We start from the raw sequence: 14,169 nt of genomic DNA, 5'->3' as shown, positions 1-14,169 counted from the left end.
CCCCCCCACCCCTCAGGCAATGGTTCCGCCCGGCGCGGTGACGTCAGACGCAGCACGAGCTAGCGCATGCGCAGTGGCGGCGGCGGGGGGCGGCTATGGCGGCGGCGGCGCCGCTGCCCCCGGTGGCCCTGGCGCCCCCTGGCGGTGGCGTGGGGCGGGCGGCGGCGGGCCCGGGGGGAGCGGCGGGCCCGGGGGGCGCTGCCCGGGCTGAGGGTGCCGAGGGGCTGTTCGTGGTGCTGGGAGCGGGGCTCGCCGCCGCCAGCCACCCGCTGCTCTACGTCAAGCTGCTCGTCCAGGTCCGGGGCCGCGGGGGGGGGGCGGGGTACGCGAACCCCATCTGTAACGGCGGGCCGGGACCCCACTATAACGGGAGGTGTTGGGCTCCTATATAGACCCCCTATGGGGACCTCCATGCACTAGGGATTGCCATATATACCCTCCCCCCCATATAACAGGGGACCCCCTGAGCAATGGGAGCACCTATAGAATGGGGGAGCCCCCTGTGTCACGGGGGATGAGGCCCCACTGTATAACGGGGGTCGCTGTGTAACGGGAAGGTGAGGGCAGCTGTAGAATGGGGAAGCCTGTATAATCGGAGGACGAGGATACCTTTATAATGGGGACTCCTTATATAGCAGGGAATAGGAACCCCTATAGAATGAAGGGACGAGGACCCCTATACAGTGGGGTCTCCTTTACAGTGGGGGCATTGGGACCCCCTCCTGACAGGGGATGGGGACCCCAAGTGCTGGGGGGACCCCATAAAAACAGGGGGGATGAGGCTACCCCCTGCAATGGGGGGTTCTGTATAAGGAGGGATGGGAACCCCCAGTATAATGGGTATTCTGAATGTCTCTAGTAGGGACCCCAAAAACGGGGGGGCTGAGGACACCCTGTACCCTAGGGAGCCTGTGGCATGGGACCCCAGTTGATTGGGGGGTGATGGGGGGAACGTGGCCCTTTGGCAGCTCACGGATGCTGGGCTCGAGGCAGTGTGGCCCAGGGGCTTCGGGAATGCCGGGACGGGGACCTGCTCATGGGATTTCTCTTCTAGGTTGGACATGAGCCACTACCTCCAACCGTTGGAAGAAACGTCCTGGGAAGGAAAGTCCTGTACCTGCCCGGCTTCTTCACCTACGGTGAGTGAACGTCCCTTCCCTCCTGCTCAGGGTCCTGCCCAAAACCGGGGCTGGGAGCTGCCGACCTCCAGCAGCACTCCCACCCCGCCTTGGGATCGTCCTGAGGCTGCGGCGAGACATAAACCATCACACCTAGTTGTAAGGCCATCAGATTTACCTACCTGTTGTTGGGGACAAGGAGGTGGCAGCCCTGGCGTTGGTGCTGCATCCCCTTTCCCGTGGCACACGTTACTCTGGGTTTACACCCTAGCGGAGAGGGTGGCGGGGGTTTAGGTTTGGTGGTGGAGGGTTCTGTGTGGGTTGGAGATAGCAAAGCGTCTTCCTTCTCTAAAACAGCCCTGCAATAACCTGGCTCCCTGCCCTGCTCAGTTGTGTTGTAGATGGAGCCCTAAAGGAACAGAAATACCAAGAAAAGGGAAGGTCTATTTAGAAAGAAAAAAAAAAAAAAAGTACTATTTTTCTTTCTTTGCAGGTAGAGCAGCACAGGAGAGGCAGGTGAATACTCTGCGACCTTGGGGGTTGCTCTCACAGCGGCTTTGCTGTGGGGAAGGGGAGTACACAGTCCCGAAAGCCGAGTGTTGGGCTGGTCCCAGTGCCCGTGGGGTGGGGGCAGCCAGTGCAGGAGCGGTAGGAAAGCACTGCAAACCTGTCCTGGGACACCGGGGGAAGGAAACGCGCCGGTGCTGCCCTTTAGAAGAGGCATTTTCCCAATAGGTTGAGAGCGTTGGGTGATGGAGATGTGCAGAGCCTTCCTGGCTTCACTTGGGACAGCAGAAGATGGGGGCCAGGAGTAGTGAGTAGCTACAAGCATGTAGTGGGTTGTGTTCCACCTTGTTGTATCAGGGAGAAATTGGATCTGTTGGCTGTTTTCCTGCCTGGAGACCTAAGGAAGTTTGCCTGGGAGAAGGTGGTGGGGCAGGAGCTGAACTGGGGTTGGAGAGATCCATATTAAGCCTGAATCCGACCCCTGGGGTGGAGGGAGGAGGTGACACCACACAACACATGGGAAGGTCCCTCCCTACCCTGGTTCAGTCCAGACTGCCTCGTAGCCCTTTCAGGTGAGCAAACCAGCCAAAAGACGAGTAGCAGCCCAAAATATCGGAGCTATCCTTCCCGATTAGACAGGTACAACAGGGAACACTGAAGGATTCTTTGCATCCTATGTGAAGTTTATTTATCGCTGTTATAATAAATCACTTTGGTGGGGCCCGCAGCGCGGCTGCCGTGCCACGCTGAGCTCCAGCGTGGTTTTGGTTGAACGCTGGAGGTGTTTGGGGTGCTGGAGGTGTTTGGGGTGCTTTCTGTGAGCCGGCCAGTTCCCAGCTGACGGCAGCCTGGTGTTTTCTTACCCAGCCAGACACATTGTGGAAGTGGATGGGAAAAGAGGCCTCTTCCGTGGTCTTACTCCTCGCCTCATCTCAAGCACTTTATCAACCATCACCAGGGGGAGCGTGAAGAAGGTAAAGGTCGGCTTCTCTCTCCATAAATCAGCTTGCTGGGTCAGCCGGTGTTACCGCAGGGAGCCAGGGAGTCTGCATGTGCCTATGCCCAGCCACAACTGCACGTGGAGGGCTAAAGCACCCATCCCTTTCCATCTCCTAAGGGCCTGGAATAATCCTTAGGACAGGAGAACAGTGCCCATATCCCCAAAAGCTGGGGTTTTTTTTGAACAAGTTTGATTTAATTTGAACAACCACTTGCTTTTTATCACTTGTAAGCAGTTTCGTGACCCCTCCTTTCCTGTTTTACTTTCCATCCTTCTCGTATGTTCCTTCTTGCCTGTTTCTCTTCTCCTCCCATCTAGAGCGCAACTGCTCTTGGTTTCCTCCTGTCCTCAGACACTGAGGGTTTGTGGATCAGCATCTCCATCCGTTTTGACCATATATTTCTTCTCTCTCCGCTCAGGCCTTTCCACTGGAAGACATGGAGCATGTTTCTAACAAGGACGATGTGAAGACCTCCCTTAGGAAAGTGGTGAAGGAGGTGAGAGGTGGATGTTGCACATTGAGTGACCAGGGAGATAGCCTTGGGGATGTGCCTGGAGAGCAAAGGAAGCTTAAACCGTGGGCTGCGGGTGAAGTTATTTGAAGAGAAACTGTAGGTGAAAAGGCTGTGGTATTCAGTAGCTACTCTGTGTCCAGCTATAAAATATTTTGTTGGAACAGAGGTTTATTCAAGAACAGATTTCAAAAGAGGGACCTGAAATGGGTTTCACCACGCTAAGAGAAAGGGCCTGATCTGTGCCGGTGGAGCAGCACAGCTCCTTGTACAGGTGTGATTTTTCCTTTCCTTCCCAGACATCTCACGAGATGATGATGCAGTGCGTGTCCCGGGTTGTCTCGCACCCGCTGCACGGTGAGTCCTGTCCCTCTGCCTGGCAGCCCTCTCCAGGCTCAGGATCACCCCGAAACCTTGTTGACTTGACGCGCTTCTCTCACAAACGGCTTCGTACGAAACGGCAGAGCGGACGCAGGTCTGAGCCCTTGCTTAGGGAGGCAGATGCTTGGGTTGGCCTTCAGGGACTAACCCAGCTGAGCAGTGAGGTGCGCTCTTCCCATTCATCCGCGAGCTTGTCCTAGAGATCCCACTGGGGTTAGGGCCAGAGATCCTTCCCATCACACAGCCAGGGGGAGGGCACTGGTTTCTGATGGGTCTTGCAACACTGAGGACCGCTGAGAGGAACTGGTGGTGATGTGAGCAGAGGGAAGGGAGGGCAGAAGGGTCAGGGTGCATTGTCCTTCACATCCATTGCAACCCAAACTGGATTTGTTGGTCAGCCCCTGTGTTTCTTTCCTCCTAGTGATCTCTATGCGCTGCATGGTCCAGTTCGTGGGCCGGGAAGTAAAATACAGGTGAGTGGCTGCAGCGCTGAAGGGTTTAGGCACACAGAAGCGGGAGTCCAGGAGTCAGCGGTGCCAGGTGCTCCCTGCAGTGGGGGATGTGGCAACCCAGGAGGTTTGGGAGACAGAAAAGTGAATCTGGGCTGTGGTTAGAGGGTGGGTGACGGGACATGGTGGGGCTGGGCTCTGTCCCCAGCCTCCCTGTGTTTTGGCTTGTGTTCATGGGGATTTTGGTGCTGTAACTCACCTCTGCTGATAACATGGTGACTCTCCTGCCTTTTTGCTTTAGGTGTTAATAGAAAGGGAAGTCAGCAGAGAGGCAGACTAGGTGATAGAAAGTGCTGCTGCAGCCCTGCTAGTCTGCAAGATTTTCTCCAAACCTTTTCCAGTAATACCTGCCTCTCTGCAGGGCAAAACTACACGTGCAGCCATGTGAAAGCATGCTGGACACGATTGCAACTAACCAACAACAGCCAGTGCGAGTTCCCAGAGGCAGGACAGGGTTCTTGGGCTGAGAATCGCCTAATCAAAGCATATTATGTGCCGTGGCTGTGGCATGTGTATCCGCTCACGCAAAGCCAAGCAGAGTTCTAGCTTCAGCATTTAACCAGTTATCAGCAAGTTGTGTTGTCCCAGGTGTTCCTGCAGCCTGGCAGAGTGCAGACACAATGCTCCGTGGGTTGAGAAGCAGCAGCAGAGCAGAGCTGCCCGCTGCATTGCTGGCTGGTGGCTGCAGAACGCATGCAAAGCTGCGCAGGACAGAGATGGAGCAACCCCGGCACGCTTACAGCTCTTCTCCTTTCTTGGCAGCGGTGTGTTCAGCGCCATTGGCAGGATATTTAAGGAAGAAGGGATCCTGGGATTCTTTGTGTACGTGAGTTTGTTTAAATACTTTCTCCCGTAGTCCGATGGCTCTCCTGGCTGCCCTGCCCACCTCAGAGTCGCACTGAGCTCCCCCATCTGAAACCTTGTCTGACCACAGGACTCTCTCATCGCTCCCAGAGCGCAGATTAAATCTGTGCCTTTGACAGCGCTCCAGTTTGACCATTAAGGTGGCCCCAGATCTTATCTTCAATCAAACCTGCAGAGCCCAGAGAAAACCCCGTGTTTTTTCTTACCTTTCATTTTCCCTTGACGCTTCTTTGTGTTTCAGTGAAGGGCCATTTAAAGCATTTGTTTGTGCAACAGGCACCAAGATCAAGTGCAACAATGAGACCCCTTGTTGAAATCAAAGCCAGGGCCTGGATAAGAAGCACATTCCTCTGAGGAGCACCGCGGGTGCTTGTAATGAGCAGGTGGTTCGTGCCAGCAGCAGGTTTGCCTGTGAGGAGGGAGCGTGATGCTGCCCGGGTCAGCGGCATTGCTGCCTGGGCCAGGAGGAGCCAAACCCCCTTTCCAGCTCTTAGGAAGTGTGGTGAAGCGACGTGGTGTTGCTGAAGTGGAAGTCTAGCAGACATGTTTCTGCTTGAACCCTTAACGCTTCTTCCTTTTCTTTCACTTATATATATAAAAGCAGAGCCAGCTGCTGCCTCTGCTCCCGGTGGGGAGATAACTCACTTGGTGACGTCGATAACAGTAAAGGCAGCTCTGAAACGTCAGGAGAGGTTTTCAGGCCTGATGCCTTTGGCTCTGCAGTCACAAAATTTGGGCCTCCAGATGAAACATACCTGCAGCAGGAAGAGGCAAGCAGTTGCAGGGGGTCTCACCCCCTCCTTCCCCCAGGGGAAAAGGCAAGGGGTCTGCAGAGACCCCATCAGTTGAGTGTTACTGCATCTTCCTTTCGCAGCCCACAGCTTCTCTGCCGAGCTGTGCAGCCCCGAGCCTCCTCCATTAAATACAGGTTCCTCTGGGATGTTCCTTGTACACGGGGCATGGCCGGAGCAGGCTGCCCGGCAGCCCTCCCTCTCCTCCACCTCCCGAGGAAGTTAAGTGAAGGGAGCCGCCACATTCCCTTCCATCCACATAAAATAAACACTGTCGGTAGCCTAATTAAACTTAATAGTTCACATGAAAGGCTTTAACACAACCCAGAATGTCTCAGGAGGGCTCTGAAGTTATACGTGCTCTGCCACCCCGCTAGGAAATCGCACTGCTGCGAAGGGAACACAAAATGCATCTGTAGGACCAAACCGCTGCTGTTCCGCTCTCAGCCCTCCAAACCCAGTCCCAGCACATCCACTCCCTTAAAATCATTGTGGTGCGCTTGTTGCTCGTGGCCTTGGAACCTCTGCGCAGCAGGAACAGCGGCACACGCTCACCCTGGGCGTGTGCCTGGCTAGAGGTAAAGACTTTGCAGGGGATGGGTTTATTGCTTCCCCACGTATCTGCAGCGGTCCTCTGCCTGCCAGCAGGCCAGGAAGGTGCTCCCTGGGCCCTGAAGCTGCTGCGTGCCGTCGGCTCAAAGATGCCTCGTCCCAGCTCCCCAGCGCTGGGTTTCTCCTGCTGGGTTGCATCACCATACATCACGCAGGCTTTCTCATCTGCCTGCTGCCATTTCAGCTTTTAATGACTTGTCATTTTCTAAAAATACTCCTAGTCCAGATCTCCTTGGACATCTCGCCAGGCGTGGGAGTTGTAGCACAAATGAATTCGGGTTTTTTTTAGTCCCTTTCTGCAGCTCACTCAGACTCTTGGTCTCCAGGCATCTCATAAGCTCAGGCCCAGCATCCATTGTAACTTCGATGATGGAGGAGGGGGAGGGGTGGGATCCTTATTGCAAATCAAACAAACAAGCCAGTGTATCAACAGATAAGTAGGGTTTTACTTGCGTGGCTTCCATGGCCCAGCCCTCTGTTTCTGGACTTTATTACGCCCCTGTTGTATCTCCAGCAGCTCAGGAGTCTGCCTCAGACTTGACTTTGAGTTAGAGAGAGGATTGTTTTTTTAAAGGCTGACTGCAAAGCAGACCAGAGCTTTGATTTCTTTGTGTATTGCATCTTTTAAGCCAGCAGATCTTCTATTGAAGACTTCTGCTGTGCCTAGCCCCGCAAGACCTACATCTCCAGAGCTGCTGGGACCTCAACAGTACACAGGTTGTCTCCAAAAAGTATTAACCCTGACTCCAAGCAAGTGAAGCTGGCTGGATGGGAGCACGCAGTCCCAGAAACAAAACTGGTCCCCTGCTCTAAAGGGGCAGCATCATGTTTGGGAAGCAACGAGTGACTCGGGCCCTGGCGTGCTCAGAGGTTGTTCTTCCCAGCCCAGCAAGCACTCGTGTGGCTCTTAACAGGCTCACTTTCACAACTGTCTGAGCACATCTGCTGGTGAAACGGGTTTAACGCACACCCGGATCCTTTTGCACAGCCAGAGGAGGAGGCCCTGTGCTCGATGCCTGCACTGGTGCAGCAGATGCTGCTGAAGCACTGACAAACCGGAGGAACCCTCAGAAATGTTTTCTTGATGTTTTGGTGCCATTAGCTGCAGAAGCTGGGGGTGCTTGTGCTGCTGGGAGGTGCTTGTGCATGGATGAGAGGCATAAACCAAAGCAGCTGCGCTCCCAGGTGGCAGCAGGGACTGGGAAAAATGGAGGGGCTGAAGTGCTGCCCCCAGTTAGTCCCAGTTTGCAGTAGAACGGGTTTTGCAGGAACAACACCCCTCATTTTAATTTCTAGGAGAGAGATTCCACAAAGAGATGAGCTGCTCATTCTGCATCCAGAAGAGCATCTGCAAGATGTGCTTAATGGCACCACTTCATCAGCGTCCTGCTTGGGTTTCAGAGCAGGAGTTGGACCAAGGAGGAATTTGGGGTAGAACAAGGGGACTTGGCAGAGCCGTGCCCAAACGGCAGATCCAAGCTTCTTACTCCAGACCGTCCCTGGCCGCACACGTAGAACCGTTGTGAAGGCTGGGAGAGCCCTGCCCTCCAATCTCCCCTTCTCCCTTTCATTTCCTTCCAAAAGCAAAGATGTGTTTTGGGGGAGCGGGGTTCCTCTGCGCTGGTGGAGGGAGGGTGGGCACCTCAGGAAGCATCGCTGGGATCATTCTCCACCTCACACCCTCTTTTTGCCATTGCAGCGGTTTGGTCCCTCACATCCTGGGGGATGTCATCTTCCTCTGGTGCTGCAACCTCTTGGCTCACTTCATCAACACCTACGCGGTGGATGATAACGTGAGTGGAAGCGCCTGATGGGGGCCCCATACCAAGCACCTGCAGTTGGGAGGAGTCTATAGGAAGCAGGAGCTAATGTAATACAGAAAGGACACTGGGCTTTAGATAAAGCCCCATGAAGGTGCTAAAGATGCTGTGTCTGCTCAGGGCTGTGTTTCAACTGCAGTTTAGGGGATCAGTTTTGATAGCAGAAGTCTTCCCCGATTCTCAGCTGGGATGCAGTGCTGCTGCTGTTGCTTTCTGCCTTGTTCCCCTGCCCCACGCCCTCTGTCTCGGGCGCGGAGGGATGCCACGTGAGAGTGACAGCCTGGTGTCATCTGCCTCCTCCACAAATCCCTTTGGTTTCTCCTTTCAGTTCAGCCAGGCATCGGTGATCCGGAGCTACACAAAATTCGTGATGGGGGTACGTAGGCAACTGCTGTTTCTCCCCTTCCTGTCACCTGTGGGGTGAGAGCTCACGGTCGGGGGGCAAAGGCTGGTTTGTACTTGATATCCAAATGACAAACCTTTGCTAGCATGCAAGCTGGAAATAGCTTTGACACGGTGAACATTAGACAGGCTACCAGTTTTCTGTGCTTTCAGATCGCTGTGAGCATGCTGACGTACCCGTTCCTTCTCGTGGGAGATCTCATGGCAGTGAACAACTGTGGGTACGTCCGTCACACGGAGATCTGAGGCTTTCCCCTCCTTTCTTCCAGTCCCTTGTCTGAATCCTCTGCTAACGATCGCAAAGCTTTCATACGGAACCCTAAACTATATGGCACCTTGCAGAGCTGGCTCGTTCCCTGTCCCAGGTTGCTTATAATTTTAGATCAGAGGGCACAGACAAGAGCAGCGTAAAAGCTCAAGCGGAGAGAAATAGGGAGAGTGGTGGTGGTGCGGTCTGATCCGAACTAGACCGGAGGCAGAAGGCGTCAAAGGGACCGCGCTGGCTCTGGGGGTGGCACGAGGGAAAGCAAAGCCGTTAACGTCGTGGTGGGTGCAGGCAGGAGCAGGAGCAAGCTTGCTTTCCCAGTCCCACCGCCGCAGGAATTCTGCATTCACGCTTACGGGACGGGGACTGGATCCAAGCCGCTGCTACTAGTATTTTCTTGATATCTGTTGGCTTTTGAAGGTGTAGATACAGCATCTAGTCCTGCACTCTTAACGTATCCAGGTAACGCTCCTTGTTTGTACACTCCAGGGGTAATTAAATTACATGATCTGTTGCATTGTAAATAACGAGCTGGTCATTTGGCCTTCAGCCCAGCGTGGACACCGTTTCCGTGTCCTTGCTTACACTTAACTGCTGCTCTTGTGTTACCCGTCTGGATAACGTGAGATCTGTACAGACCGTCTCAGCTATTTCTTGTTGCCACACAGGCTGCGCGCTGGCCTCCCGCCCTATGCTCCTGCGTTTCCATCCTGGATCCATTGCTGGAGGTATCTCAGTGCTCAGGTGAGGGGGTGGGGCACACACGGGGCTTTGGGCTCCCTCTGCTCCTTCCCGGGGTCTCCAGCACTGCCCAGAAAGTGCTTGTGCTGCATCCTCGATGCGCTTTGTAACCTACTTCAATCCTTCCAGTTCTGCACTGGTACCAGGCATGGAAGTACTGGTCTGCCCGTTACATGCCCGGAACTTGCTGTGTGCAAAACTTGTAACCAAGACATTGCACACAGCAAAGCGAGGTGGCTCTGCCCGTCACCATCGGTCAGCCCTGGGGGGAGTACCCAGCGCCCACGGCACTGAACCCCTTTCTCCTCTGTAGCAGCCCAGGGTGCTGAGGCCCTGCGGCCGGCACAAGCTGGTCCCTGTTAAACCAGCTGCGGTCCCCTGGCCGGGTCTGGGCACGGCTGCCCTGACCCTGTGCTCTCTCCTCCTCAGGGGCAGCTGTTCCGTGGCTCCAGCCTGCTCTTCCGCAGAGCGCCCGTGCCAGCCGCCTGCTTCCCCATCGACTGACTCCTCGGCAGGGAGAGGCGATCGACTTGGACTTCTCAAAGAAACCCTAAGCTTGTTCCGATAGATTTCTGTTTTTTTTCTTTTTGATCCAAAGTCTGTGGTGCCAGAGCAAGACACCTCCTCTCCAGCAAGGCCAGCAACGAGTTGGCTTCTGGACATCTGGCTTCAGGCTCCAGCTGGACCAAAGCTCCATCCTCACGGCTGTCTCAACCGGGACACGTAGCAGAGAAAGCAGGAGGGCATTGTCTTGTCTCTTTGGTCCAGGCTGTAGCTCTGGAGTCACTGGGAAAGTCCAGGAAACCAGAAAATGCCGAGGTACTGAAGGAGCCAGCCCTGAGGTGCAGGGACAAAAGCCCGAGCTGAGAAGCAGCTGGAGATCCGAGGTCGCCTTGCTGGGAGTGCTGTGGCAGGTGGCTCATCCTGGGCGAGATCAACCTTATTTAATATTTTGAGGGTACCAGAACACCAGGGAGGGTTCAGCCTCCCACGGGCACGAAAGGGAAATTACAGTTATCAAAACACAAAAGGGAATCAGAGTCCCACTACAAAGAGCAGCGCAGTCCCAAAGAGACGGGTATGGGCTCGGTGTGGAGAGCGCACGCGGGGAGGGCTGCGCGCTGCGCCAGCTGCTCCGTGAAGGCTTTTTGCTGCGGGACAGGCTGCGTTGAGGATACACCCGATGGAGCTGCTGGGTGTAACCTGGACGGGCAGCCCCTACGCGTTTCTCAGGGGAGATGGGTCCTGGGTTCGACTGGCGTGACTGCATCGCACGAGCCTCACCATGAACCTGCCGGGCTCCTTCCGAACCCCGGCGTCGCTGCTTCACCGACGGACACGGAGCCGCGCGTGGCAGCGTCCTGATGATAACAGCTACACCCCGAAGGGTTCGACTTGCAGGAGGGGCACTCGGTCCGTTGCTGTCTGGAATAAACGAGCTGGCCAGAGGCTTGTAAGACATCGGGGTGAAGGGCTCCTGGTGCACACAGGAGCACGGCTCAGCGCAGCAGAGCTCACTGGTGGCAGCGGGACAGGATTTACTCTCAGCTGCCCAGATGAGACTTTTTTTTTGCACCGGTCTGTGCTGTCACAGCAGCCAGACAGATTTCCTGTTTTGGTTCCCCCACGAAGCAGTTTTGCACAGAGGTTGCTGCACTCTCTGGGAAGAGGTTTTGCGGTCCTTGAGCAGGTTCCCGTGTGCTGCCGGAGCAGCAGCTGGGGTCACATCTCATCCTGGTCCTCTGGGGACCCCAGCCTGCCATCGCCCAGGGGTTTTCCTCCATCAGAGAGGTTTGATCTGCACCTCCCAGCCAGGGCTGGCAGGATGGTGCTGGAACATTCTGGGACTGGCAGTCCCCACCCAGCTCCCTTCAGTGTGGTGAAGTTGGTCCCGTTTGTCCTCCCTTCCTCCTATACAGTTTAAGTTACAGTAACAAGTTAAATAATGCATGGCCCTGTTCCCTACCACCAGAGATTATTTCAAAGAAGGTTTAACTATGCTCCAAAATACAGCTGTAAAACAACTGTTGGGTGGTTTTTTTTATTATTTTTTTTATTTATTTATTTATTTTATTTTTTCCCCTGCATAACAGGCTCCCTCTCTCAGGGAAGGTTTCAATTTAAGACGGGCACTTCCCTTGGTTTCTTCCCCAAAGCAGGGGCTACACCACTTGTTGCAAACTCAGATTCCCTCTGATCTTCCTCACCTCCATGGAAGGTCAGCAGCTTGAGGCTGAGCAAACTGCATTGGGAGCACCTGGAGTGAGGGTGGAGGCAGCACGGGGCTCAGCTGCTTGAAAGAATATACATGAAAGTAGATATTTGGAATTAAAACTGACCCTGAGCTCCGCTGGAAGGGATGGCAGAGCCCCTTGGCTGGTGTCAGCCCCATCAGGTAGGCTCAGCCGCTCCCCCTCCCCTGCACGGCTTGCAGGATCCTTATCCGCTGGGCTTTTACTGCATTAGCTGGTTTCTTGCCTCCTCCAGCACTGGGCATCGTCTCCCCCAGAACCACAATGCCTGCTCAGGAACATACACCTTCACCCTCAAAATTAAAGCCACCTTCTGCTGGTCACACGCCTGTAAAGCCTCCGACACCCACGCGTGGCCTGGCTGCGGCTGCCACAATTTCCTTTCCTTTGAGGAATTTTACCTAAACCTGCACCGGCACAAGCATCCTGCCAGCAATTCCTGCCCAGGTCACTGGGACCCACAGGCTTTGCTGGAAACACCACGCATTTTGTTGGTCAATTTAAATGAAAACCACATTTCAGAGCTTTCAGTGCATTGCTTTACCTTGAAGTAGGGGGCTGCCATTCATAGGATAATTCAATATTTCCTCATCTCCTGTTTCTAACCCTGGTTCTTCGATGTCCCGCACTTTGGGATGTCCCAGCAGGGGGCCAGCACCTGGAGCAGGCAAGGAGACAGCTCAAGCCCTGGCTGGGCACCCCCCTCCCTTAAATTGCTGCCCCGTTAGCAGATTCCCTGGTCCTGCAGCTGATGCTCATGTAGCACAGCTGATGGGGACAGGGCCTGATCCTGCTGGATAGGGGACCCGGGGTGAAACCTGTGGTCAGGAGAACAAACAAAGGGTTGTAGGAGGAGATTTGGGTCCAGCACCAGGGCACGGAGCAGGGGATTTCTCCCTACGGTCCCAGCGCTCCCCTGTCTGCCCAGGAAGCAAATTTGGGTTTAAATACTGAATTTCTCCTGCACAAAACCAGGATGGGTGGAGATCGCTGCTGCTCTGGGCTCGCACGGTTTATCAGCCTGCAGTGGAGACCAGAGATTGCTGGGACTTTGGCCTCATCTGCTCCCAGTGGCCGGGGGAGAAGGGAGCACCGACGGCAGCCAGGAGAGGGAAACTCAGGTCAAGGCTGCCCTGACTTTCCGCAGGGCGCGGACGCTTGGGTCTGGTGGGGTCTGGGGAGCAGTGAGGTGCTGGTGAAGCCCTCGTGCCCGGCGAAGGAGCTCAGCCCGATCGCCGCACCCTTCCCTTTTACCCCCGGCAGAGCCGTCCTGCTGCAGACCTTCCAGCTAAACCCAAACCCGCGCCCAGCCGTGCCGCTTCTCCCCGCTGCCCACCCAGGGGAGCAGCCCAGCAAACCTCTGCCAGCCACTGCACGGTGCCCGTCACCCTGGTGTCTGGTCGGTGGGAAGGCCAGGGGCTGCCAGCCCCCCCCCGCCAGCCCTCGCCAGCCCCGGCAGCGATGGAGGGGCCCCGTTTTGCAGCCGTGCACGAGGAAGTGTCGCGGTGGCGCGGCTGCCCTCGATAAGGCTGTTTGCGCTGTTCTCCCACAGTGCCCAGCTCCACGTAGACAAATCATTCTTTAAAAAACATATAGATATAAAATAATAACCCTCATGGAGGAGATCCTGCCGCCGGGGGGGTGGGACAGGCTGGTGCCGGGAAATGCTCAGGGTGGGGACTTGGACCAGCCCCAGGCGCCAGCGGCACAGTGGCCTCGTCCCCGGCCACATCCTCAGCGTGGTGGCCCCGGACCCTGGGGTGGCCTTTGCCTGAAGCTGGAGGGAGGTGGATCCCACTGGATTCCTCCCCCTTGGACAAGGGAAATCCCGGCTGGAAACAAGGAGAAAAGGCCACGAAGGGCATGGCGGGAGAGCCCGGCGCGGCGGCCTGACCTGCCACTGCCACGCTGGCAGCGGCGGCTCCGTCCGTCACCGGTGGCTGGTGAGAGGAGGCGAAGAGCTGGGGAAGCCGCTTTCCACGCTGCCCCTGGCCTGCCACGGGCCTGATTTTGGGGGGAAACTCCCTCCAATGCCCCCAAACTGAGCCACCCTGTCCCCTCCTGGGATGGCAGTGCTCCTGGGGGGAGCTGGCGGCGTTTTATCCCACCCCAAGGAGACCCTTGGGGGAAGGAGGTGGCAGACAGGCTGGCCGGCGTTGGCCGCGATGCCTTCCCCGGTGGGCGCCCTGGCCCCCACGCTCCCCTCGCCGCTCGCATGGCGCTGGGCTCCCCCATCCCGTGGGAGAAGCAGGAGGCCCGGCGAGCTGGGAAAGGGGGGGAAAAGTCTCCCCGGCTTTTGATTCGGCTCCTCTCCCTCTTCTGCGACCCGACGGCAGGGCCGGCACGGCGAGGGTCCGCATCGCGGCCGTTGTCCCAGGCACCGTCCCTTGCTGCA

General features: G+C 56.0%; 1 protein-coding gene across 2 annotated transcripts; it reads left to right on the top strand.

Annotated features, from left to right (window-relative positions):
* The first annotated feature begins 69 nt into the window (after positions 1 to 69).
* On the top strand, positions 70 to 11,547 carry MTCH1 (mitochondrial carrier 1). Of its 2 annotated transcripts, none has more exons than XM_056362031.1 (12): positions 70 to 296; positions 1,055 to 1,139; positions 2,493 to 2,599; positions 3,045 to 3,122; positions 3,437 to 3,494; positions 3,940 to 3,991; positions 4,790 to 4,849; positions 7,994 to 8,087; positions 8,443 to 8,490; positions 8,670 to 8,737; positions 9,450 to 9,525; positions 9,952 to 11,547. In XM_056362031.1, the coding sequence occupies exons 1-12, from the start codon at positions 96 to 98 to the stop codon at positions 10,024 to 10,026; spliced, it is 1,002 nt and encodes a 333-aa protein (XP_056218006.1). In that variant the 5' UTR covers positions 70 to 95; the 3' UTR covers positions 10,027 to 11,547. The 2 variants fall into 2 exon arrangements, with proteins under 2 accessions (XP_056218006.1, XP_056218005.1); XM_056362030.1 differs by having other exon boundaries at positions 4,616 to 4,849.
* The last annotated feature ends 2,622 nt before the right edge of the window (positions 11,548 to 14,169 follow it).

Source organism: Falco biarmicus, chromosome 16, assembly GCF_023638135.1.
Source record: "Falco biarmicus isolate bFalBia1 chromosome 16, bFalBia1.pri, whole genome shotgun sequence".
Lineage (NCBI taxonomy): Eukaryota > Metazoa > Chordata > Aves > Falconiformes > Falconidae > Falco > Falco biarmicus.
Note: the sequence above shows the minus strand (reverse complement) of the source record. Positions and strands in the feature narration are given on the sequence as shown.

Bases quoted from the DNA above. Each gene is read 5' to 3' on its own strand.
- MTCH1 (XM_056362030.1), top strand. From the start codon at position 96: ATGGCGGCGGCGGCGCCGCTGCCCCCGGTGGCCCTGGCGCCCCCTGGC. The intron at 3,992-4,615 runs GTGAGTGGCTGC...GTGTTGTCCCAG, and splicing joins GGCCGGGAAGTAAAATACAG to GTGTTCCTGCAGCCTGGCAG. The intron at 8,491-8,669 runs GTACGTAGGCAA...CTGTGCTTTCAG, and splicing joins ACACAAAATTCGTGATGGGG to ATCGCTGTGAGCATGCTGAC.